The sequence below is a fragment of the Erythrolamprus reginae genome, chromosome 5 (assembly GCF_031021105.1).
Source record: "Erythrolamprus reginae isolate rEryReg1 chromosome 5, rEryReg1.hap1, whole genome shotgun sequence".
Lineage (NCBI taxonomy): Eukaryota > Metazoa > Chordata > Lepidosauria > Squamata > Dipsadidae > Erythrolamprus > Erythrolamprus reginae.
This window is the reverse complement of record NC_091954.1, coordinates 68,474,156-68,500,296: the sequence shown is the minus strand read 5'-3', so window position 1 is coordinate 68,500,296 and position 26,141 is coordinate 68,474,156. Positions and strand designations below refer to the sequence as shown.

The following is a 26,141-nucleotide window of genomic DNA, read 5'->3' as shown; positions in this document are numbered from 1 at the left end:
CCCTTTCATAAGTTTCCTTGCTTCCTTCCTCTGTTCCTGTCCCTTCCCCCTTTCTTTCTTTCTTTCTTTCTTTCTTTCTTGCTCTTTTTCTTTCTCTCTTTTACCTTCCCTTCCTCTATTTCTTCTTTTCTTTCTCCTTCCCACCTTCTTCCCTCCCTCCCTCCCTTCACTCATTCCTCTCTTACTCTCCCCTTTCATAAGTTTCCTTGCTTCCTTCCTCTGTTCCTGTCCCTTCCCCCTTTCTTTCTTTCTTTCTTTCTTTCTTTCTTTCTTTCTTTCTTGCTCTTTTTCTTTCTCTCTTTTACCTTCCCTTCCTCTATTTCTTCTTTTCTTTCTCCTTCCCACCTTCTTCCCTCCCTCCCTCCCTTCACTCATTCCTCTCTTACTCTCCCCTTTCATAAGTTTCCTTGCTTCCTTCCTCTGTTCCTGTCCCTTCCTTCTTTCTTTCTTTCTTTCTTTCTTTCTTTCTTGCTCTTTTTCTTTCTCTCTTTTACCTTCCCTTCCTCTATTTCTTCTTTTCTTTCTCCTTCCCACCTTCTTCCCTCCCTCCCTCCCTTCACTCATTCCTCTCTTACTCTCCCCTTTCATAAGTTTCCTTGCTTCCTTTCTCTGTTCCTGTCCCTTCCCCCTTTCTTTCTTTCTTTCTTTCTTTCTTTCTTTCTTTCTTTCTTTCTTGCTCTTTTTCTTTCTCTCTTTTACCTCCCCTTCCTCTATTTCTTCTTTTCTTTCTCCTTCCCACCTTCTTCCCTCCCTCCCTCCCTTCACTCATTCCTCTCTTACTCTCCCCTTTCATAAGTTTCCTTGCTTCCTTCCTCTGTTCCTGTCCCTTCCCTCTTTCCTTCCTTCCTTCCCACCCTCCGTCCATTCATTCACCCATTCCTCTCTTGATCGCTTAAAGCCGGTCCCTGGTGCAAAAAGGGTTGGGGACCTCTGTCCTACAGGATTGGGTGGCAGAGAAGTTGAACATATGTAAATTTAAAAGTTTAAGAAAGTTTACAAGTTAAGTGAAAGAAACTTCATTATTCATTTATATGTACATGTACATTTCTTCATTAAAAACGTGTCTTTCTGCATAATTTAGACTAACTTTGTGAGTTTTTTGAGGGCTGGAACCAATTAAAATTATTTACATTAATTCCTATGGGGAAAAGTCGTTCGAGATAAGAGCTGCTCGACTTAAGAGCCCAGGTCCGGAACGAATTAAACTCGTATCTCGAGGTACCACTGTATTTGTATTATGTGAAGGATGGGAAAATGCAGTTCATATTTTAAATTGTATGCAGCTGTGTGTTTTCATATTTCTTTTAGTGAAATCTATGAGTTCTAAATAAACATGCTGAACATTTTTATTCACTTTTTTCATGTCCTTATGCAACCTATTATTGGAATTACCTATTATTGGAAACTTGGAATTACGTAGGCAGGACAATGCCTTCCACAGTCAGAAAACAAAATCAAAGTGATATATTCACTAACCAATTAATTTGATTTGTCAAGAAGTCATCTCCACAATTGTTTGCTTTAAATTCTTAAACATTCCGGGTGCATGTTTATTGTTTGGCTTCCCTCTCTCAGGGCTGGCAATAACATACACTTTTCAAAAAAATAAAGGAAACACTTAAACAACACAATATAACTCCAAGTAAATCAAACTTCTGTGAAATCAAAATGTCCTCTTAGGAAGCAACACTGATTGACAATCAATTTCACAAGCTGTTGTGCACATTCAACTTTGTACAGAACAAAGTATTCAATGAAAATATTTCATTCATTCAGATCTAGGATGTGTTATTTGAGCGTTTCCTTTATTTTTTGAGCGGTATACATTGTTGTATTAACCTCTTTAAGATCCAAGGAAATTAATTTTACTTGCCAATGAATGGATCTTATAATTATCAGAACCGAATGTTCTCACACTATTTCAGAAATCCTCAACCTGAATTCCTTTCAGAATAGGTTCTTTCCTTAACGTTGCTGATATTTTACCGCCTCCCAGCACGTCAATCTCATACTGTAGAAACTAGATTGCAGTTCCCCTTTGAGGAAGGTGGGCAATTGTAGAAATATTTATTTATTTTTCAAACAATTTCAAACAATTATAGGATGGTAATTTGTACAAATAAACCTTAGATAAGTAATGACAAAAAGTAATGATAGAAGACAATAGAATACAGCCATCCTAGAATACAGCTCATCTGATTGGAACCCATACCACATTTCTGACATTAACACCCTTGAAAATGTCCAAAGATACTTCACCAGAAGAGCCCTTCACTCTTCTACCCAAAACAGAACACCCTATGAAACTAGACTTACAATCCTGGGTCTTGAAAGCTTAGAACTACGACACCTTAAACATGATCTAAGTATTGCCCACAAGATCATATGCTGCAACGTCTTGCATATCAAAGACTGCTTCAGCTTCAACCACAACAACACAAGAGCACACAACAGATTCAAGCTTAATATTAACTGCTCCAAACTTGACTGTAAAAAATACGACTTTAGTAATCGAGTTGTTGAAGCGTGGAACTCATTACCGGACTCTGTAGAGTCATCCCCTAACCCCTAACACTTTACCCTTAGACTATCCACAGTTGACCTCTTCAGATTACTAAGAGGTCAGTAAGGGGCGTATAATAAGCACACTAGAGTGCCTTCCGTCCCGTCCTATAGTCTCTCCTATATCTCCTATATCTTCTCTCCTATATCTCTATAAGCTTCATTGTGTATTATTGTGTGTTGGACTAACTAACTAAATAATAAATAAATAATATTTAAAAAATGATATAAAAAAATAAAAACAATTGAGCCGATTGAGCTCCCTTGGTTTATTCTATGCTACAAGCGTCGAGGCTGGTTCGAGGCGATATGGCAGAAGCCGAAAGGACAGCATTGTATATAAATCTGCGCGGATCCCTAATTCCAAAAGAAGGATCAGGGGCCAGCCAATCACCGCGACGCCTGCGGAGTCGATGCGGAAGTGAGAGGGAGAGGCTGTCCAATGAATACGGGTATCGGAGAGAGGGGGCGGAGCTTTGGTTTTGCAGAAGCGGACAGCTCCTCTCGACGATCCGAAACGGCCTCGCTATGACGGCGCACGGCTTAGCGTTGCCGATGGTCCTCTTCTCCATCTTCTGGGGGCTCGTGGGATTTGCGGGTCCGTGGCTCGTGCCGAAGGGGCCCAATCGCGGGTGAGGCTTCTTTCCGCCCTCTCTCTTCCTCGCCTTCCCCATTCACATCCTCACAATCCGTTCTGAGCTATTGACGCCCCAGGATGGAAGGTCAATAGCTTAGGGCAGTGTTTCCCAATCTTGGCAACTTGAAGATATTTGGACTTCAACTCCTAGAATTCCCCAGCCAGCATTCGCTGGCTGGGGAATTCTGGGAGTTGAAGTCCAGATATCTTCAAGTTGCCAAGGTTGGGAAACACTGGCTTAGGGGAATATAGGCATAGAATAGAATAAATAGAATTCTTTATTGGCCAAGTGTGATTGGACACACAAGGAATTTGTCACTGAATTTTTGTACAAAAATAGGAAAATGTTAAAGACCTTTAAGCCCTTGATCTAACTCGGTGCTCCTCAACCTTTGAGGATCTGTCCATTGCAACTGCCAAAGTCCTCCAGCCAGCAAATCCACACATTCTCAAGCTGCGGAGCTGAGAAATACAGGTCTAGCTGCTCCCCACCTCCTGTGCCCTCTAGCCTGCTTCCCCCAATGCCTTCTTCTATTGAGACCTCTGAATCCCCAGCCAAGAGTGGGGCATGAGACATAAGGGTCCTTTTTCAGAAACTGTGCCATACCATCACAGATCAGTGGTCTGTGTAGAATAGGGTGTGTCCTTTCACCAAAGGGAAGTGCGGGCAAACGTTGATTTATGCTCCTTGATTTTGCTGTAGAATAATCAACTACCAAAAGGCTTACCTAGATCATCTGGTAGGGTTCTGTTATATGATGTACATTCAAAAGAATAATAGCTTGTAGTACTATTACTTTATGTGTACAGCAGCCTAGGATGTCATTCTTGATTCTGTTATCCTGAAATTTCCTAATATGTTTCTCTCTCTTTTTTTTTTTTAGAGTGATTATCACCATGCTGGTGACAACTGCTGTTTGTTGCTATCTTTTGTAAGTAAATCATGGGAACAAGGCAGTTGGGGCTGATTTAAAAAAAACATATGCTTTCCTAACTGGGTATAGTATAGTATAGTATTAGTATAGCATAGCATAGCATAATATAGTATAGAACAGAACAGACTAGAATAACAGAATTGGAAGGGACCTTGGAGGTCTTATAGTTCAACCCGCTGCTTAGGCAGGAAACCCTACACTACTTCAGATAAATCGTTTTCCAACTTCTTCTTTAAAATTTCCAGTGTTGGAGCATTCACAACTTCTGGAGGCAAGCTGTTCCACTGATTAATTGTTCTGACTGTCAGGAAAGTTCTCCTTAGTTCTAAGTTACTTCTCTCCTTGTTTAGTTTCCACCCATTGTTTCTTGTTCTACCCTCAGGTGCTTTGGAGAACAGTTTCAACCCCTGAGATATTGGAACACTGCTATCATGTCTCCCCTACTCCTTCTTTTCATTAAACTAAACATACCCAGTTCCTGCAACCTTCTTTAGCCTCCAGTCCTCTAATCATTTTTGTTGCTCTTCTCTGCACTCTTTCTAGAGTCTCAACATCCTTTTTGTATAGTGGTGACCAAAACTAAATGTGATATTCCAAGTGTGGCCTTACCAAGACCTTATAAAATGGTCTTAACACTTCATGTGATTTTGATTCTATCCATCTGTTAATGCAACTTAGCGCTTTGTTGGCTTTTTTGGCAGCTGCTACACACTGCTGGCTCATATTTAAATGGTTGTCCACTAGGACACCAAGATCCCTCTCACAGTTACTACTGTTGAGCAAGGTACCACATATAATGTACCTATGCATTTTGTTTTTCTTGCCTAAATGTAGAACCTTACTTTTTTTCACCACTGAATTTCATTTTGTTAGATAGCACCCAATCCAGATCATTCTGTATCTTGAGCCTATCTTCTGGAGTGTTGGCTATTCCTGCCAGTTTGGTGTCATCTGCAAATCTGACGAGTTCCCCATTTATCCCTTCGTCCAAGTAATTGATGAAGAGTACTGGGCCTAAAACAACCTTGGGGTACTTCACTGCATACTTCCCTCCCTGTAGATCCATGTAGTAATATAACCCCAGTTCATCCTTTCTGGGAAAATAAAAGTCTAAGATGAAAGAGGCTATATTAAGATATGTACAGTACTTCATTCTTAGCATGCTGTTAGGATGATGTTACTCTGCTGTGCCATTGAAACAGTGCAAAAATTTATTATATGCACATTTTATAATCCATATCTTCTTTCCTTATGTTCTCATTAATTCTATTGGAATATTATTTTTTCTAACACTTTTTAATGCAAAATATTTGTACTGTACCTTCAATTTATAAATTCCTTTTGCTCTCACTAGTTTCTTTCACTTCTTTATGTGTTTTTTTCTTGATTTCTTCTTGACACTATTTATTAATTGAATTACATTCAGATTCTCATATCAACCTTGTATTGTTTACCAATTTTCATCCTTCATCATAAACAATTATGCCTGTTATGCTTTTAATTTTTTGCTTTTACATGTGATTCTGTCATACAGCAATTTTACCTCTCTCTCTCTCTGTTTTTTTTGCAGTTGGCTTTTAGCAATTCTCTCCCAAGTCAATCCTCTCTTTGGCCCTCAGCTGAAGAATGATACCATCTGGTATGTGCTCTTTCAGTGGGAATGACCTGGGCTGGTACAGACCAATTCAATAGGTATGTATCCACCTACCCTTGCTCATAAAGCCATAGAAGTTACTAGTTTCTTGTTGGTTGTAACCAACTAACTGGAAATAAAACAGGAATGACTGCATTATTATTTGCAAGAGATCCCAAGTGTGACTCTTTACTTTTTACATGCCTGCACTGGTATGACCAAAATTTTATGTATCCAACAAGCCGTTATTCTTTTTGTCTGTGTAAGGCAGAGAAGGGAAGTAGCATATAGTTCTAAGACAGGTTCTCATTATTTGATGATAATCTTTCTCTTTCAGGCTTCACCATGCCCTTTCCAGTTGGAAGTATGATGGATCTATGACAACCCATTTCCACAGTAGTGATCATCCCCTGCCTTCCAGTTTTAACTTATACTTTGGCATATATCATTTTAAATGTTTTTATTAAGGACCCTCCCTTCATAATTGCAGTAAAATAAGTAGTACAGTACAATCAGTGGTTATACCCTTGAGATTGAATCACTGTTGGTAAGAATTTTGCAACTTCCTTCTGATTTAAGAGAAACTTTTCTCCATTTCAAATGATATGGTAGATTTGTAGGTTTCTCCACATCTTGATCTTTGCACACAAAGTTTCTTCTGCCAGAGTGTATTTGCCTAGACATTTCTAATTGTTGATGTTAACTACCAGGTGTAAATATAAATATAGTATAAACTTGTATTGTGAAAATTAAAGTACTGTTTGTGACCTATTGTTGGTGGGGTTCTATGCTAGCTCAGGAATTCTGGGAGTTGAAGTCCGCATGTCATAGAAGAACCAACTTTGCCTACCTCTGGCCCAAACGGTTAGTGACCCACTGATATGATGATGGTGTCACGGATCTGGTTCAGTTGGTGCCAGTTTGTGGGCACCATCTTTTGGGGGGAATTTTTGGTGAATTTTTTTACTGTTTTGAAGAATTGTCTTGTTCTGCTTGTAAAAAGATCCTTCTGCCAGCCTCCGGGTTTAAATTGACCTTTATTTCGTTGCCCGAAGCACAGCTGATCAGCTCCTAAGCTGTGTTTCAGGTTGATTCCAATTATTGAGCATGCGCAAAAGCCAAATTGGCATGCAAACTGGTGGCGAAGGGAAGTGGAACCCAACCCTGCAGGACATTATGAATTTAGCTTTGCCTTACACATGAAAGCTGCCTGGGTGACTTTGGGTGACTCACTCTTTCTCCACTGAACTCACTTTAGAGGTTGTTATTGCAGGGGAAATAGGAGAAAGGAGTATTATGTCTTCATTGCATTCATTATTTATTATAATAAAGGCAGGATATAAGTTAAATAAGATTGAAGCCATTAAAAGACTCTTCCTTCCAAAGGTAAAAATGGGAAAATGCAAGCCAAGCAGTAATTTATCCTGTGCAAGAATTCAAACATTTTAAATATATATATTTTTTCCTTTAGATTTTCAAGCAAGTAAAAAATGTTCATGGGGAATAATGGCTTGTATAGCCCCCTGGGCTATAGAAAAGCATCAGAAATGGTTTCAAGAAACTCTGATTACTTAGCTCAGTGTAATTTATTGCTACAGCTCACTGGATTTCAAGTGTTCAAACAAATACATTATGAAATGTAGCCCACCATTGATTTAAACAGTCACTGTTGAAATAAGTTCAGTTATCCAGAATGGTTTGTATTTCAAGATAGTTTTCTGCTATGCAGGTAGTCCTGGAGGTACCCATTAGGGTACCCCATTAGGGTCATAAGTCAAAAATTCTTCAAATGAATCAGACTCAATTTTATGAAAGTTTAAAATCAAATCCGTTAATTGAATCAAATGGGTTGTTAAATGAATGAAATCTGAGTATTTCCTACGGTGCGTTAATTGATCGCTGCCATCGTTAACTGAACTGAGAGGCTTTCTCAGCTGCCGCCAGCTACTCATCAGCTGTTTCCGGTGCAGCCTTCAGCTCAGGAACTAAACTGCCTCCAAGCCGGCTCCCAGAAGCTCTCTGCTTTCAGTTGCTTTTTAAAGACAGCTCAAACATCTCCAGGCAGAATCTCCATGCTCTCCATGTGCCAAATTCAATTCCTCAAAAACCACAAGTGGAAAAAGAAAACAGAATGTAGCAACCCATTATAGCTTCTTCTTCTTTTTCTGGTTTTAAAAGTATTTATTTTTTTGTCCAATTTTAAGACATTGTCCTCTCTTAATCAGTGGTACAAGCAGCAGCCTCTATTCAAAACAGAGGGGCAAGCACCAATATGAGCTCTTCCTCACTTTCCTTTGCCGAAGATCCTGCTTGGTCCTGCAAATATGTTGTCCCACTCACCTTTTCCTGAGCACATAAGTTTTCTTTGGTCATTTGCATTGATACCGTTTCAATTCCAACAAGGGTGGAAGTGAACCATTTGGTCCTTGCCTTATAACACCTGCAACATAATTGTCCTATCCCAGCTAGGACCTTAGACACAATCTCCAAAGTCCCCTTGGAGGCCCTTGGGGTAGAATAATATTAAGCAGCCACTCTGAGGCTTAAAAGGAGTGCTACAGTATTTTGGACTGAGGGGAAAAAGGGGAGTCACAGCTTTTGGCCCATTAAAAGCCAGTGCCAATCAGGAAACACTGGACAGTCACTGCAAGAGTCCCGAGAGTATTTTTCTGTCAGGAGCCTTCTTTCTGCGCTGGCAGTGGTACAACTTCTTCTAGCCACAGCAGATCAAGGGGTGCTGACTGCAATGGCTGATGGTGGATACGGCGTAGACGGAGGAGGTAGAGCCCAATTGCAAGCGTCACCACCAGAATACACCCAAAAAACAGATAATGATTGTAGACAAAGGAAAGATGGAGCCAGGAGCTGTGCGACTGATGGAAGTTCTCCCGTTGGATGTCCCTGAAACAGAAGAGAAATCGGCTACTGTTATACTTCTTGTATATCCCATTCTGCCTAATGCTTAGAATATTATATGCAAACCCTGACCCTTCCCCCAAATTTTATCATTTAAATAGTCTTGAGAGAGGCTAGGAAGCAACTGGCCCAAAGTCTTTTCATATGGTTTATAACTAAATAGGGATTTAAAACTGAAGCTTAATCATATATTTTCCTGTACCTATTAATATGTGGTGCTGTTTCATGGGAATTTTGACACTAGTTACTTATAGTGCCTTTTTATGTCATGAGAGATGCCAAGACTATGACATAGAGTTAGGTCTCACAGAGTTGGCCTTCTCCGGGTCCCGTCAACTAAACAATGTCATTTGGCGGGACCCAGGGGAAGAGCCTTCTCTGTGGCGGCCCCGACCCTTTGGAACTAACTTCCCCCAGATATCAGAGTTGCCCCCACCCTCCTTGCCTTTTGTAAGCTCCTTAAAACCCACCTCTGTCGTCAGGCATGGGGGAATTGAGACTTTCCCTTCCCCCTAGGCTTATAAAAATTATGCATGGTATGTCTGTATGATTGGTTTCTTAAATTGGGGTTTTTAAATTAACTTAAATATTAGATTTGTTTATATTGTCTTGTTGTTGTTAGCCGCCCCGAGTCTACGGAGAGGGGCGGCATACAAATCTGATAGATAGATAGATAGATAGATAGATAGATAGATAGATAGATAGATAGATAGATAGATAGATAGATAATAAAGCTCCCAATCATCTTTCTTGTGATAAGGCTCGCTCCCTTTTGGACACTTCCATATATTGTATCACTTGCCTTCCCAAAGGTGTGAACTCTTTATAAGGACCCATTATATGGAAGAAGATTACATTCCTACTTAACCTCCACATCAGTTCATATATTTTACTTTGACCTGAAAGTCAAGTGACAGGATTTCAGCTACCAAAAATTGAAGGTCAATAAACCTTCAAATGCATGAAGAAAATTTAAGTCTCAGATACCTAAAGATTTGGCTTGTGTTAGTTCAAATCTCACAATTCATTTATGAAAGGAAGGGAAATATCTCCTAAAACTCTTCTTCCAAAAGGCTGATATTGATGTCCCCAAGATGATTTGACTCTAAGAGAAAAACTCCCAAAACTCATAATAACATACTATAGGAAATAACATACTGTAATACCTGAGAGGTAAAAAGCGGGTTTTATAAAGAATGGCTCCCAATGTCCACTGCACTTCTCGGTCATATAACAACTGCACTGTACGCAAGTTAGAGTAATCTTTGGGGAAATGGAAACCTTCATGCAGAACCTTGTGCATCCAAGCTGACTTGAAGCATTGATACCTGCAAACAGGACATATCAGTTTTATTACAAAGATGTAGATCTTGGACTCCTCTTAGTAATTTAGAAACATAGATGACTGACGGCAGAAAAAGACCTCATGGTCCATCTAGTCTGCCCTTATACTATTTCCTGTATTTTATCTTACAATGGATATGTGTTTATCCCAGGAATGTTTAAATTCAGTTACTGTGGATTTACCAATCACATCTGCTGGAAGTTTGTTCCAAGGATCTACTACTCTTTCAGTAAAATAATATTTTCTCATGTTGCTTTTGATCTTTCCCCCAACTAATTTCTAAGGCTCTTGGCCCAACACTGCAAACACAGAACTATAGAGTTAGTATATCTTCTACCACCTCCCACCCCGTCCCCCGTTCTTCTCTGGCAAGAGGTAAGAATGGCTCCTTACTTAACACGGTGGAGGTCTGCGTGTGGCGAGTAAAGCTTGTCTTGGAATCTCTGTTGCAATACTGACCAGCTCAGGCTACAATAATCCTGGGGGTAGTAAAGCAAAGGGAGATTAGTGTAAAAAATAAGAAACACACACAGAAAATTATCAAGGCAAAAGTCGTACTCACCTGGGCAGCACGTGTGAATATACTGCTTAGATAAGGTCCTCCCAGACGCAGCACATCATCAGTGCAGTAGTAAAATTCTGAGAACCCGTAGAATTCACTGTTCTTAAAATCAATAGATGCCTGATAGGATTTGCTCAAAGAACTTCCACTGCTGCTGTTGTCTCCAGCCAATAGAGGGCGCAGTTGTTCTGCACAGCGCCTCCAATCACCTTGGCCCCTGACATGCATTGCCTGCCCGCCTTTCTCCACAACGTCCTCTAGTCCCATTGGCAGGCACGGGTCTAAGACTGGCACTTCAGGATTCAAACCCATTTGTGCACTGTGCAACCTACAACAAATAAATGAATAAATAAATCTGTAAAAATTAAGACAGCATTCCAAATTCATTGCACCAACCAGGTCAGAACACCAATTTTTTTTCCTTGCCCTCATTCAGGTACCATTTCTTTCCCAGATTTCTCCTAAAACAAATAAACACTCACACACAAACACGCACATTTTAATAACAGATACCTGAAACCTGAGACTACGACACTCAACAGTGGCATATAAACTGACCTCCAGAGGCACAATCACCTGTGGCAACAATAAGAGTACTCTCTTCAGAGCTGCCTTGCTATTCAGCACAATGGGGCTGTTTTAGCTTTATTTATTTATTTATTTATTCATTCATTCATTCATTCATTTATTCATTTATTTATCAAATTTGTATGCCGCCCCTCTCCGCAGACTCGGGGCGGCTAACAACAGCAACAAAACAATATAAACAAATCTTAGGTCTTAAGGTCTTAAGGTCTAATAGGTCTTAAGCATAAAACGTATCAGGAAAGACTTAATGAACTCAATCTGTATAGTCTGGAGGACAGAAGGAAAAGGGGGGACATGATCGAAACATTTAAATATGTTAAAGGGTTAAATAAGGTCCAGGAGGGAAGTGTTTTTAATAGGAAAGTGAACACAAGGACAAGGGGACACAATCTGAAGTTAGTTGGGGGAAAGATCAAAAGCAACATGAGAAAATATTATTTTACTGAAAGAGTAGTAGATCTTTGGAACAAACTTCCAGCAGACGTGGTAGATAAATCCACAGTAACTGAATTTAAACATGCCTGGGATAAGCATATATACATCCTAAGATAAAATACAGAAAATAGTATAAGGGCAGACTAGATGGACCATGAGGTCTTTTTCTGCCGTCAGACTTCTGTTTCTATGTTTCTAAATCTAATATTTAAGTTAATTTTAAAAAGAAACCCCAATTTAAGAGACCAATCATACATACAGACATACAAGGCATACATTTTTTATAAGCCATGGGGAAGGGAATATCTCAATTCCCCCATGCCTGATGACAGAGGTGGGTTTTAAGGAGCTTACGAAAGGCGAGGAGGGTGGGGGCAACTCTGATATCTGGGGGGAGTTGGTTCCAGAGGGCTGGGGCTGCCACAGAGAAGGCTCTTCCCCTGGGTCCCACCAGATGACATTGTTTAGTCGACAGGACCCAGAGAAGGCCAACTCTGTGGGACCTAACTGGTCGCTGGGATTCGTGCGGCAGAAGGCGATCCCGGAGGTATTCTGGTCCGATGCCATGAAGGGCTTTATAGGTCATAACCAACACTTTGAATTGATTTTTCATACTTTATGATATAAACAACTGTGAGTCACAATTTTAAGTTCACTAGTACAGAAGCACATTCAATCAGTCAATCGCTATGACCTGGCTAAGACAGAAACAGCGAAGGTGTGATCCTTAATTGCAGATTGAAGAACAATATGCACTGTTCTTGGCATATTGCATTATAGTACATAAACAGTATAATGTGATTTTTGTATTAAAGACTTCCCTACAAACTTCCCTAGAAGATTGGATGGATTGCAGGGCATTTTTTAAAACGTAGCAAGATTTAGTCATGAAATCTTAAGAGACACACAATGCCAAAAGAGCATTCTCAATTTACTTTTTCTATATCGAATACTCTGAATTTTTTTGCATCATTCCTGTGGTCTCTGATTCCAACTTTAGTCAACGACTAATCTGGAATAATCTAGCAGGAAAGGGGGGAATTGTTCAACAGAAAAACATAGGGCAGTAATATTTTTTAAAATCTTTTTCTTTAGAGAGAAAGAATGAGCCTTCTGATTAAGTACTGATTAAGTATCCTCCATTCTGTGTATATAATTCCAGAGTACCTCCGGAACCGCCTACTACCGCATGAATCCCAGCCGCAGATAAGGTCCCACAAAGTTGGCCTTCTCCGGGTCCTGTCGACTAAACAATGTCGTTTGGCGGGCCCCAGGGGAAGAGCCTTCTATGTGGCGGCCCCGGCCCTCTGGAATCAACTTCCCCCGGAGATTAGAACTGCCCCCACCCTCCTTGTCTTTCGTAAATTACTCAAGACTCACTTATACCGCCAGGCATGGGGGAGTTGAGACACCTTTCCCCCCCAGGATTCTTTATATTTTGTTTCATGTTTGGTATGAATGTGCTGTTTGGTTTTTAAATATATGATAGGATTTTATATGCTTCTTTTAATATTAGATTTGGTTTGCTATAATATTGTTTTTATTGTTGTGAGCCGCCCCGAGTCTTCGGAGAGGGGCGGCATACAAATCTAATATATTATTATTATTATTATTATTATTATTATTATTATTATTATTATTGGATTCTGTGCAGTTACACCTTCTCTTCACAGACATCTTGTAGTTCCTCAACCCCATTTTGGGCTTTCCTTAGTATGGGGAACAGAAAGTTCAACCGCTAATCCTGGGAAACCTTATGATGAATAAGAATTGTCTTGGAAATTCATTTCAGCAGCACAAAGACACCTGTTGTGAGCGATGGTCTGATTCAGCACCAGTTCTTCATATCGTTGCCGGGCAAAGTTGCCTCCAAAGCCCAAGAAAGTATTGACATAGACTCGATACACGTGTTCTGTGTGTTGCACATCACATCCCAGGTTGAAGTCCGCAAGCAAACTTTTGGCAGCTTCCTCCTAGAAAGAAAAGTGGCAAAGGTTAAGCCTAGCTGAGCCCCCACCCCACTTTTCAATCCCTCCCTAAGTCACGAGATGTACCTGCTGTGGGGAAGAAAAGGAGATTGAACTTGGCACCTCATAGGCTATTTGCAGGGAAGCACCACCCATGTCGAGGATCCCAACTGTTCTTTTTCGGACCATGGGCTCTTCTTGACTTGACAGGGTCACAGAAATCACTGCATCTTCCTCTGTAGGTAAAAAGGGAAGAGAGAGAATAAATTGCTAATAGTAGAAAAACAGAAAACAGGGGAAGAGAAAGGGAAAAGGAGTTTGTGCCTTTCACTTTATTTCTATTTCTGTTCTATTGTGGAGACAAAAGGGAATAAATTGGACAGCCAATTTCTTGCTTCTGCTAGGAATGAAGAAATGCATAGCAGTCCCTCCTGCATGTTGTGGAAAATCAGGAATGGGATGAAGGAGAACAGCATGAGAGCCCCCGGGGGGGGGGGGGGGGCTCTCTCCAGCCAGTAGCTTGGAGTCATTAGGTGATGAAGCTCAAGCCGTCATTGACTTGCGACAGAGAGGTTCAGATCAAAGAAAGGAGCAATTAAAGAAGTATTATCAGCACTAAATTAGGAACAGCTGGGTTTGGGTGTGGTCCTCCTTAGCAGGGTTTAAAAGGCAGGCAAGCCCTTGAAGCCATGTGGAGTGTTATCAGTTGGAGTTACGGTGACCTGCTTTGTTCTCGGCGTCCCTGTTCCTGGCTTGTGGCCCAGCAGTTTGGAAGACCCGTGGGAGGTGTAGGTCTGCAATCTACAGCCTCGTCTTGGCAGCAAGACTCCTGTACTGCTGCATGGACTTTTGCCTTCGTGGATATATTTGAAGATACAGCATTTTCCTGTTTGTAAGGACATTTTCTGTAACCTGTGTTTTTCTTGAATTTTATAAAACTGCCTTTGCCTTTTACCAGGGTGTCTGGCTTCTCTTTTTGGGTTGGTATTGGCTTCTGGAGTGACCCAGACAGAACACTGCATGTGTCAAAGAGAAAACAGTCGCGCACACACCGGGCCCCTTATTTCAACAGACTTTTCTCTAAATCTCACCTTCGGCGTGATCAAATCTACCTAGAACGAAGTTGATGCCTATCCAAGCATAGACACCTGGAAGAGAAAGAACACAAAATGCAACATCAGACCCACCGAAGCTTTGGTGCTCCAATTCAATTTCTGTACAGCTTTAAAAAAGGAAACCCCCCTTATAGGGGCAGGTACACCAACAGCAGGTGGAACAGCATGCTGACCTCCACTATCCATAAACCCCTAAAACAAGGCAAGTCGCAGAACAGCTCACATTGGGCCAGAAACTTACCAAGACCAAATTTACCCACCAATTCCAGCCAAACCTGTTTTCACTACATAGATACACCTTCAGTCTGTCTTTTATATTGCATCACTGAAATATTAAGAGATGAAATTTGCATCCCTACCTTCTTGTTTCCCTGAAATCACTTCTGCCTGAGATTCCGAGAAGAGGAAGTCATATTCCAAGGGAATGTCCCTCACCAAGTCTCCCAGGATGGCCTCCTGCTGCCTGCAAAGATCCATAAGCAAATGAGGAATATTTCCTCCTAATATATTTACCCACCCCGCTCTGTTTACCTTCCCAGAGAGCATAGCAGGGTTCCCCCATCAATTTGAAAACCTGTCTCTTTACTCCCTGGTGCAAGAATCCAATATTTTTCTATTGGAACAGTTTTCAGTTCTAAGTTTGCAAATCTTTGAGCTTTAATATGGAGTTACAAAAAATTGGTTCAGGGTAGTGATGGAAATGGAGTTCCACTAACTATATCTAAATGAAGAAAAACAGAATTGCTTTACAATGGGCAAAATTGGGAAATTGGAAAAGAAGGAATAGGTAAAACCCTACAGAAAATTTGCCGTACAAGAGGTCTTAATTTGGAGAAATCTTCCCTATTCACTCCCTGTCTAATGGCCCAGTATTTCCTGCTTTTAAGCCCCTAAAAAGCCCAGATCAAGTCTAAGAAATTTGCTGATCACTCACTTGTCAGGCAACAGCCTCATGCCTGCTGTACACATAATATAGAGTGGCGTCTCTTTGTGCTTGTCTTTGGGTACATAGGCAGCAGCAAAGGTGAGCAGTGGCTTCATATATTCATTAGCCTTCTCTGGAGATTTTGCCAGTGTAGAGATCCCTGTTCAAGAAAAGAATTCTCTCTTTAGTCTTCTTTATCTAAATTGGGGTCCCCAAACCTGGCAACTTTAAGACTTGTGGACTTCAACTCCCAGAATTCACCAGCCAGTCTTAAAGTTATTTGATCTAGCTGACCTAGATCAAATAACTTAGATATATCAGATGGCTTTATAACAGAAGTTCAGATAACAGTATTTTTAGTATCACAAAGTATGAACAAATCTAAAACAATATTTTTACTCCCTAATAATGGATGGATGGATCAAGATATACTGTATATATTCCAAACTCTTTTAAAATGTATCATTTTGCAAGTGATAAAAATGTATCCATTTAATCTACAGGTATTAGTATATCTGCTGTAACAAAACTGCTATTTTTATTCCATAATGTTCCTTTTAATTTGATTAAAAATACAAACTTATTTTTTTTCAATATTATTTTTAAAAAGTCTTAAATAAAATAAGGTTGTTATATTGGTATCTGTTATATCTTAATGAGGATGGACTCTCCAAATTTCAACTTAAACATATTTTTATTAAACCATAAAAATTAGGAAATATTAATGTAAATAATAAAACTTTACAGCAGCTTTTTAAAAATGCAATCTTTTAAGCATATTGATTTATGTACAATTTACTCAAGAAATATTTAAGACATGGAAGTTGTATGTGGCTCTTTTAACACTGAATAAATTCCCTCTCACTCTTATACCAGTTTATCTCTATTTTTAAAAAGTAATGAAACAATATATTGGTTGAGAAGGGGAAAAAAGACCACATCATATAATAGGTGCATTTTATTCCATTATCTAAAGTTGAAATTCAAATTAGAAGTTTAACTAATTGGTTAAAATGTGGGAGTATTTTGACAACAGGAGAGGTTTTTATCCAACTTTTAACTAGTGTGTGTGTAATTAACATGTACAATTTATAATATTAATTATTACAAACCTTAGCAAGATGGAACAGCAGATTTGTTCATACTATAAAAGAGTATGGTATTAAAAATATTATGCTAATAATATTCTTGCTTTGAATAATGTTTACATTGTATTGAATAGAATTTGTGAAACATTTTAGTTTGTACAGCTGTCAGAATTAAAAAAAAACCAGATACAAAATGACTACCTAAGGTCGTATCAACATTATCTCTTGCCAAAGTACAGATGTATCCCAGCACCTCAAGGACAACTATGGGATCTCCATCAGTTTTTCATACCTACTGTAACAGAAAGTAATTCCAACATTCCAAACCTGGTTTGATCTTCTTAACCACAGGTTCACTGCTATGATCTCGCATTTGCCGGATGTCAAGTAAGTGATGAGGATTCCCATTGTGTGGTGGCCAATAATACACAAAGACCCGAGATCCGCTGCTTCCGCAGTCAACAACCACTCCGTAACTCAGAGCTGGATCCCTTGTGTCTGTTGCCTCCAAGGCACGATAACGTGCTAAATAACTGCAAGTGGAAAAGTGATTTAGCATTGTGTGAAAATATGTAAAAGTAAATTTGCAGCACAGAAAATAAACTGACTTTTATAACAATGCAGCTAACAAAGGCTATTTTGTGACTGTGCATTTGCTAGCAAGCTGTTCCTTTAGAGCAGTGTTTCTCAATTATTTTCTGCTACACCCCTTCCCCAATCAAGTAAACATTTTGCACACACCCAAAGCAAGCAAACTATTGGCTCTGTTGGGCACTCACAGCGAATAGGTTGGGCAGCTATAGAAATCAAACAAACAAACAAATAAATAAATAAATGTTGCACACATCAAAACATTTGGCTTGCATAAAGCTTTTGGAATCAGGCCCCTGTCTGCAGTTTCCCCCCCACCCAACCCTGGAAAGCATTATTTGTTTTATCTTAGCAGATCTCATTTCAACCCAATGCCCCACTTACCTACCTTTCAAATTGCCTATCCCGAGAATCAGTTTTCCAGTGCCACAGATTTTTAATTGCCACAATCAGTAGAAGAAAGACTGCAAACAACAGGAGTACCAGGGCCAAACGCTGACGGAGGCAAAGGCTCACTGAAGGCACAGTGAAATGCCAAGATGCTGGACACAGGCAGGAAAAACTGATCCTGGAAAAAGAAAAGAGCCACTGTTGCTTATAAGTACAATGATTATAGCATGATTTCTCAAAATTTGGCAAGTTTAAGATACTCTCAGAATTCTCCAGCAAGCTATCTGGAATTGGCAATAGCATTTAGACTTATATACTGATTCACGGTGCTTTACAGCCCTCTCTAAGTGGTTTACAAAGCGTAAGCATATTTTCCCCAACAATCTGGACCCCCATTTTACCGACTTTGGAAGGATGGAAGATTGAATCAACCTTGAGCCTACTGAGATTTGATCTGCCAAACTGCTGGCAGCTGGTGATCAGCAGAAGTAGCTTGCACTAATGCACTCCAACCATTGTACCACTGAGACTCTCTGAGGAATTGAAGTCCACACGTCTTAAACTTGACAAGGTTGAGAAACACAGGACTATAATATTAAAAGCCAAGTGTAGATGTTTCTAATACCCACAAAAAAAATCAATTTGACTCAAAACTATAAGTTTGGAATAAAAGGAAATCTACTAATAAGATTGGGAGACAACATAGAATGTAACTGGGAATACATATGAACTTCACAGATAAATAAGAATATTAAAGTCTACAGCACTGGTTCTTTTATGCCATCAACAGCCTTGAGAAGCTTCTTCTTCACCCATTCCCCAGAGATCTCATGACACTGGTTGATAGAAACAAAAGAAAACAAAAATAGGACCATCCTCTGATATCCTTAGAGGATCATTAGCAGGGATGGGACCCTCCACAACTGCCATCCAAAAGTCTAGGGCAGAAGGAAAGGAGGGATTGAAATATTTATAAGTGGCACCTGAACATTCTTTTTCCATCATTGCTTCCATTGGAAACAAGAGGATAGAGGAGGACTGTACTTATTAGAAAAAAAATTAAACCTCCATAATGAAATATGGGATGTAAATCCTTTGAATAAATGAAGGCTTCAAAGCTTTTATATACCACCACCCACTGCAATTCCTCCTCTTGTAATGAGTGATTTACATCTGGCTCCCTTAGCCCATTTTTCTCCGGTGGGCTGGACAGCAGCTTTCAGAATTCCCACCAGCAGACAGATAATAATTTTGTTTTGATACAGCTGTGCAATGCTGCACTGCATCCTCTCTCTTCCCTTTGGCAGCTTTGCCTTTCAGAATTGAGGAAGCTTGACTCCCATTTTTCCACACCCACAGGAATTGTACTGTCACTTTCTCCAACTGGCAGACAGGAAAGTGATCTTTGATCTGTCCTGGATGCCAGCCAGACTGGGCTGGGCCAGTTATAAGTTTATTAGGGGGTGGGAAAAGAAGCATATTTCCCCCTGAAACTTCCAGACATAAGATTATTTCCCACTCAAATCTACAGCAGCTGGGGTATTGTCATTTGGGGGATCCCCCCCCCCCCCTTAAACAGGCTCACTCAACCATTCTCATAGTGTCTGGGGAGGATTGGGAAAGAGTTGCATGGGGAAAGAAAGAAGGGCCGACCATGAGGAAGGCATTTTAAGAGGCTCACTGGCCAGACTGTCAGGCTGTTTTCCAAAACACCCGAAGGCAAGACAAGGAATAACAGATGGAAACTGAAGAAAGAGAGATTCAACCTGGAAATAAGGTAGGAGGAATTTTCTGATGGTGAAAGCCATCAACCAGTGGCACAGAAGTTGCCTGCGGATGTTGTGAAGGCTTCCAACACTTGGACTTTCAAAGGGAGATTGGACTGCCATTATGCCCCTATAGTGTTACCAGAGGTGGGCTGCTAAGTAAGGAAGAGTACAGTGTGCTCACCCCTCTGTGGCTCTGCATGCTAGCAGAGTCCAGAGCAATTCTGCGACTACACCTGGGCAGGTAGCGAAATCACACACGGACCACACAGGTGAGGTGATGAGTGCTCACCTTCGTGGCTCTGCATGCTAGCGGAGTCCAGCGCAATTCTGCGACTGCACCTGCGTGTCCGTGCGCAATTTCGTTACCTGCCCAGGTGCAGTTGCAGAATTGTGCTGGACTCGGCTAGCACGCAGGGGCGAGCACACCTCACCGTTCCACCTTAGCAGCCTACCTCTGAGTGTAGGGACTCCTGCTTGAACAAAGGGTTAGACTAGATCAGTGTTTCCCAACCTTGGCAACTTGAAGATATTTGGATTTCAACTCCCAGAATTCCCCAGCCAGCAAATGCTGGCTGGGGAATTCTGGGAATTGAAGACCAAATATCTTCAAGTTGAAAAGGTTGGGAAACACTGGACTAGATGACCTCCACGGTCCCTTCCAACTGTAATAATAATCAGATCTGATCTCCTTCGCTTTCCCGTTGCCTCACCTGGCCATAAGGTCCGTCCAGATTCCGTCAGCGTTCTCTCCGGTCTCCAGAAGGGAGTCGCATCACTTGCCTTTCCGCCACAGGATCCCGGAGCCTCTACAGGAGAAAGCCAGGAGGAGGAAGTGAGCCCAGCGACGCCCCGACTCCCCTCTGCCGAGACAGCCACCAAGTCTCCGGGGCACTTCGCGCCTCCGAATTGGGAGGATCCCGGACCTCCCGCCCCGCATCCCTTCTTCGCCGGCACTCAACGGAGGAAACTTACCGCTGCCGCTCTTTCTTCCCTGTCCCGGGTTCGCTTTCCAAGCCACGTCCTCAGGACGAGGGAGCTCGGCGGAGGCGGCCAATGGGGACGAGGCTGGAGCATGACGTAGCGGGCCGCTTTGAGCAGTTTCGGCAGCCGCGGCCCCGCCCCCTATCCCCGTTTACCCAATCAGAGGGACTTTCCCGAAACGTCGTCAAGCAACCGTAGTGTGGGGAAACGTCACTGGCCAATGCAGGGACCAGTCTCGGCTCAGGGCGGGCGTTCCAGTTTCGTCAGCTGACGTCACGAGAGCGTTGCCCAATTTGGGGGCCTAAGGGGAGACTCTTTCGAAAGTTCAGCGCCGTCGTGGAAGCCCCGGATGAGCCGGCCACGGTCGGCCGCGCTCCGTGGCGAGACACCCACCGTAGCATCATCTATAAAGCCGAACCAACCAGCTTCTTCTCCAAACAAACCACACGCGCCATAGATAGCGGCCATATACCTTCTTAACCAGGCTTGACTTTCAGCCTGACAGGCAGCGCAGTAGCCAATGACTGCTCCCTTTCCCGACGTAGGCGCGCGTTCGTCGGAAAGACGCCCAATGGAGTGAAGGATAGAACAAAAGGTCAAAGGGGCACGGCCGAATACCTTTTTTTTGATAGGCGGGGCTCAAGGCCGGCCTTTGCCAGCCGGCCAATTGACGCCGGCCTAGGGCGGCGCGAACGCGGACCCCGACCAATCCGCAGAGCCGAGTAGGCGGGATGGACTGAGCGGGAGCCGCAGGACCGAGCGGGGGGTATCCCGTAACCGACTCGACGGAGGCGCCATGGAGCTGGGGACGGGCGGCGCGGCGGGGCCGGGTCAGCGGGGCGCGGTGGCGCCGGGCCGCCTGCTCCTCTTGCTGCTGGGCGGGGAAGGCGGGGGAGGGTCGGGCTGGGTGTGGCCGTGGCCCTCGGGGGGCGGCGGCGGGGAGGGGGGGACAGGAACGGACACGGAAACCGGCCGGGAGCCGGACTACGAGGCGCTGCCCCGAGGCTCCGCCGCTTCCACCCACATGCTCGCAGGGGCTGTGGCTGGGGTGCTGGAGCACAGCCTTATGTACCCGGTGGACTGTGTGAAGGTGAGGAGAGGTGGCGAGCCGCGCTGGTGCCTCCGAGGGGCGGGCGGGGAACACGGGGCAGGGGGTGATGCCTTCCAGGAGGGCTCCTCCCGGGCGCGCTCCGTCAAGTCCGGACACTGACCGGTTGGTCGGGGTTTGGGAGGGAGAGACTCCTTCGCCTCGCTCCGAATTGCTCCAATAAGGCACAAGGAGATTTTTTTGACAGAAGGTCAAAGGGATGCGCGTCTCGGGGTGATTGCTATTAGGCCAAGAAGAAGAAGAAAAGGGAGCAACAAGTAATTGTGATCTTTTGCGGTTGGCAGCGGAATTGGCAATGGGCAGTCAGTTCTCAGGCCCGAACTTGAGATGTTAAGAAGCATTTGCCGCCAGAGATTGAGAAGTGGGATTGATGCCTTCCATCTCAGACTAGTCCCTTTTTGCCTGCAAAAAAACCCCCAGATTGGACCATTGCATAGGAGATCTTAGAGGTGGGTGGGAGGGAATTGTTTAGAAGTTTATTATACTCCCAGATACCTTTCACGAGTCATATTGTTTGCAAATAAAATAAATAAATAAATAAATCTCACGTAAGTAGGGAGAGAGAGAGAGCATACAGCAGAATTAAAAGCAGAGACTCAAATGCTGAAGGTTTGTAAAGGGGGAAGTGGGTGGACAGGAGTTTGGCTGGGAGAACTTATTTGAGTAAATCTGTAAACGTCTCTAACCTGCTCCCCCCCCTCCCCCCCATCCCCGCACTGGCAGACAAGGATGCAAAGCCTGCAACCAGAACCTGCTGCTCGTTACCGGAATGTGCTGGAGGCTTTGTGGCGGATTGTCCGAACTGAAGGGATCTGGAGACCTATGCGTGGATTGAACATCACAGCTACAGGGGCTGGTCCTGCCCATGCCTTGTATTTCGCCTGCTACGAAAAATTGAAAAAGACACTTACCAACCTTATCCATGCTGGGGGCAATAGTCACGTGGCCAACGGTATTATCCCTTCCTGCCTCCTAACCCCATCCTGGGGTTCTAGTTGTACCAGTTGGGGCTCAGAGTGAGAGGATGTCAGATTTATTCTTATTGTTCTGGCATTAATACTCTCTGAACCCTCAAGGTTATGGACATTCTTTCATGATGCTGTATTCTGCTTGCAGCAAAACAGTATGTTAGCAGTATGTCTCTTTGAACAGTATGTGGTCTGTAGGGATTTAGGGATGAAAATTAGCAAATAAAGTTTCTGGCATGTGCTTTTGTATCTTATTTGAGAAAGTGATGTGGTAAATGAGTGACTGATTGTTTGCATATATGTCAGTTTTTTAAAACATGAATATTGATTTATTTAAGATATATATGCTTGTATTTGCCTCAATGCCTCTTTCTTTTAGCAACAATTGAATGGGGACAATTCCAGGCTTGCTGTAATGCAGAGGTCTTCCATTCATTTAGTCAAATCTGCTTCCTAAGAATAGCTTATGTCTAAGGCTTCTACTTGTTCTCTAATCATCTGGTTGTGGTATTTTATCTCCTAAAATCTAAGGCATACTGTAACTCATCACTCCCTGTATCTTGTTAACATTTTAGGAGAAAGTTAGTACAGCTAGTCCTCGACTTATGATCACGATTGGAAGCAGAATTTCCATCTTAAGCCATGAGTCGATCTAGACCCAATTTTATGATCATTGTTGTGATGGTGAATCACCATGGTTGTTAGTACATCTACAGTCATTAAGCAAACACCATAGTCATATGTGTGAGCTTATTCTTTTGAATAGGCGTTTTTGCTCCAAATTGGCAAAAAATGTTATAAATAAAGTAGCTGTCATGTGACTGTAGGACATAGGTTATAAAAGTAAGCCGGCTGCTAAATGCCTGAATTGCATTTTTGTGGACATGAGTGTGGTGCAATAGTTGTAAGTACAAGGCCAGACTTTTTCAGCACTGTCGTAACTTTGAACACTCACTAAATGAACAGTCAAAGTCAAAGATTGTTTATAAGGATGTATAGTAGGTTTATGCAACACTTCAACCCCAGGATCCAAAAGATGCTACAGAGAGAGGAGAATGAAATTAGCATTCGCCTGCAACATTGTAAAGTAGCTGTACCATTTCCTGAGTTCCGTTCCTTCCTGCCCCTGCTTTTACTTTTTCTGAAACACTTGTAGAAGATCAAAACTGAAATGCTGCACAGCTTACTAACAGAATTATCTTAGCTTTTGTCTGCTTTATATTAATTACAAAGATCTTAACTAAGGTGTTTAGAAGATATTCTGTTTCCTCTTTTTTTCTAGTTGTAAATGGAATTAATTTGGGGAAACATTGCATGAGAATCTTGATTATTTCTGCTGATCTCGTTGAAAATTAAGGCTTACATCTGCATAAACTACTTGTCCCTTGGAAGGAATGGCTTATGTCCCTGTTCTCACACATATAATATTGTGATGGCCTAATCTGGGATGTCATTAAGACCCTCATGGGTCTCATCTCCAACTTTTCTTCATATTTAACAGACCTTGTCTTGTAGGTGCAGCAGGCTGTGTGGCAACCTTGCTTCATGATGCAGCCATGAATCCAGCTGAAGGTAATGCTGTGCTTCCTGCATGTTCCATCTTTCATGAGTATAATTATTTTTATTATCACCAGGAAATATTCCTTTGTTTGTGAGAAAAAAGGGAGACAGAGCAATTATTTCTATAAATTGTATTTGATGGATTACATTGACTGGAATATGTTTGTTTGTTTGTTTGTTTGTTTGTTTGTTTGTTTGTTCAATTTCTGTATCTGCCCATCTTTGTCAATGACTCTGTAGAGTTTACAGTTGAGAAAAGATACTGTGGTTGATTTAAAAAAAATAAAAATAATAAAACAAGCCCAAAAAACCCCATTAAAAATCCAGTTCAAGATATACAAGACCAAGATATTGGCCAGTTAACAGGGCCCTTGGCACATTCAGCACTCCAGGCTTGGGGGCAAGTTTTTAGGAACTTATAAAGAGCTATCAGGGTTGGGGCCATTCTGATCTCTGATGGGAAGATATTCCATGGAGCAGGGGCCGCTTCAGGAAAACCTTTCCACAACCATAAGGTCTTGCCCTATTATAAATAAGTTGTCTCAAGAAGGGCAGCATAGAAATCTAATTGAATGAATGAATGAATAAATAAATAAATAATATAAACCTGAAAAAGTGAATGAAAATTATATTGTAACATGGCTTTCTGTAAGAAAACCAAAACTCATTCTAATGGTCCTAAATATTTTCCACAATCTAGAAAGAGGGCATCTAAGACTGCAGATTTAATGTAATTGTATAATGCTTGATAGATTGGGAGTATATTCCAGTACTGAGGCTTATGTGAGGACTGTATTGAATACTGAAGCGTAAGTATGTGTGCGTGGGAGTGGGTGTATCCACTGAATGAATACTGTTTATACTCCCATTATTCATCAGAGGTTTTTTCTTTCTTTCTTTCCCACCTTTCAATATGGCTGGATTGCGGTTGTTATCCATTTCCAGTGATAAAACAAAGAATGCAGATGTATAATTCTCCATACCAACGAGTAACAGACTGTGTGCGTGCTGTGTGGTGTAATGAAGGGGCAGGAGCTTTCTACCGAAGCTATACCACTCAGCTGACCATGAACATCCCCTTCCAGGCTATCCATTTCATGACATATGAATCCCTGCAGGAGCACTTCAACCCACACAGACAGTACAACCCTAGTTCCCACATGGTGGCAGGTGCCTGTGCAGGTGCCATTGCAGCCGCCGCCACCACACCTTTGGACGTTTGCAAAACATTGCTGAATACCCAGGAAGCCTTGGCACTGAATACCAACATCGGTGGGCACATCACAGGTATGGCTCACGCATTCAGGACGGTGTACCGCGTGGGCGGGCTAACTGCATATTTCCGTGGAGTTCAGGCACGCGTCATTTACCAGATGCCCTCCACAGCTATTGCATGGTCTGTGTATGAATTCTTCAAGTACTTCATAACAAAGCGAAAGGAGGAACGGTTGTCCAGGAAGTGAAATGGCGTTATCGGTTTGGCTGGTGCCAAACTCAGATGACAAGCAAGACTTTGGAATACTGATGCCGCCTCTTGCCTGCTGCTGCATTTTGCACAGCCCATTGTTCTCTCAATGGAAAGTATACAGCAAACAGCAACTTCACCTGCTTTTAGCTTATCATCTAGCAAACATGCCCCAGGTGTTGGATGCAAATAAAGACCAGGGTGGAATTACTATGAGCATATTGGAAATTGGGGTGGTAGCCTGCATTGTCAGAAATGATTGCAGGTAAGAGTTAGTAGAGGCAGAAGAAGTGTTAGCTAAGCTGTTGTCTATTAGCACTCACACAGACCTCGTGCTCTTTGAGAAGGCTTTGATTGTTGTGGCCCTTGGCACTTCCAATAAAGTCTGCTTTATTGTCCTAGGCCTTGTCTCTTTCTTACCGGATGATTCTGAGCATTTCCGTATGGAAGAGGGTGGGAAACATGCTGCTTTCCTGATGGTGATAGATTCCAACATTGATTAGTCCCAGCAAACCCTTCCTTCTTCTAGATAAGATAGATTTATTGCATTTGTATGATAGGAATTATTTTGTCTTCTGATCAGAAGAGGTAGAAGATAAGT

General features: G+C 42.1%; 3 protein-coding genes across 4 annotated transcripts; 2 read left to right on the top strand and 1 right to left on the bottom strand.

The window, feature by feature from the left end:
* The first annotated feature begins 3,025 nt into the window (after positions 1–3,025).
* On the top strand, positions 3,026–6,618 carry ATP6V0E2 (ATPase H+ transporting V0 subunit e2). The gene is made up of 4 exons (XM_070752971.1): positions 3,026–3,194; positions 4,084–4,131; positions 5,705–5,826; positions 6,105–6,618. Exons 1-3 carry the CDS (start codon positions 3,091–3,093, stop codon positions 5,796–5,798), a joined length of 246 nt encoding a protein of 81 aa, XP_070609072.1. The 5' UTR covers positions 3,026–3,090; the 3' UTR covers positions 5,799–5,826; positions 6,105–6,618.
* Positions 6,619–7,334: 716 nt separating this feature from the next.
* Positions 7,335–20,836, bottom strand: ENTPD7 (ectonucleoside triphosphate diphosphohydrolase 7). Of its 2 annotated transcripts, none has more exons than XM_070752968.1 (13): positions 20,431–20,836; positions 20,169–20,264; positions 17,688–17,867; positions 17,036–17,241; positions 15,630–15,780; positions 15,055–15,158; positions 14,672–14,728; positions 13,668–13,816; positions 13,420–13,586; positions 10,591–10,918; positions 10,422–10,507; positions 9,850–10,011; positions 7,335–8,668 (listed from the first exon to the last, which is right to left on the bottom strand). In XM_070752968.1, exons 2-13 carry the CDS (start codon positions 20,174–20,176, stop codon positions 8,440–8,442), a joined length of 1,827 nt encoding a protein of 608 aa, XP_070609069.1. In that variant the 5' UTR covers positions 20,177–20,264; positions 20,431–20,836; the 3' UTR covers positions 7,335–8,439. The 2 variants fall into 2 exon arrangements, with proteins under 2 accessions (XP_070609069.1, XP_070609070.1); XM_070752969.1 differs by having other exon boundaries at positions 13,704–13,816; positions 20,431–20,835.
* Positions 20,837–21,152: 316 nt separating this feature from the next.
* Positions 21,153–25,941, top strand: SLC25A28 (solute carrier family 25 member 28). Its single transcript, XM_070752970.1, has 4 exons — positions 21,153–21,529; positions 22,271–22,499; positions 24,031–24,087; positions 25,021–25,941. The coding sequence occupies exons 1-4, from the start codon at positions 21,236–21,238 to the stop codon at positions 25,536–25,538; spliced, it is 1,098 nt and encodes a 365-aa protein (XP_070609071.1). The 5' UTR covers positions 21,153–21,235; the 3' UTR covers positions 25,539–25,941.
* Positions 25,942–26,141: the final 200 nt, after the last annotated feature.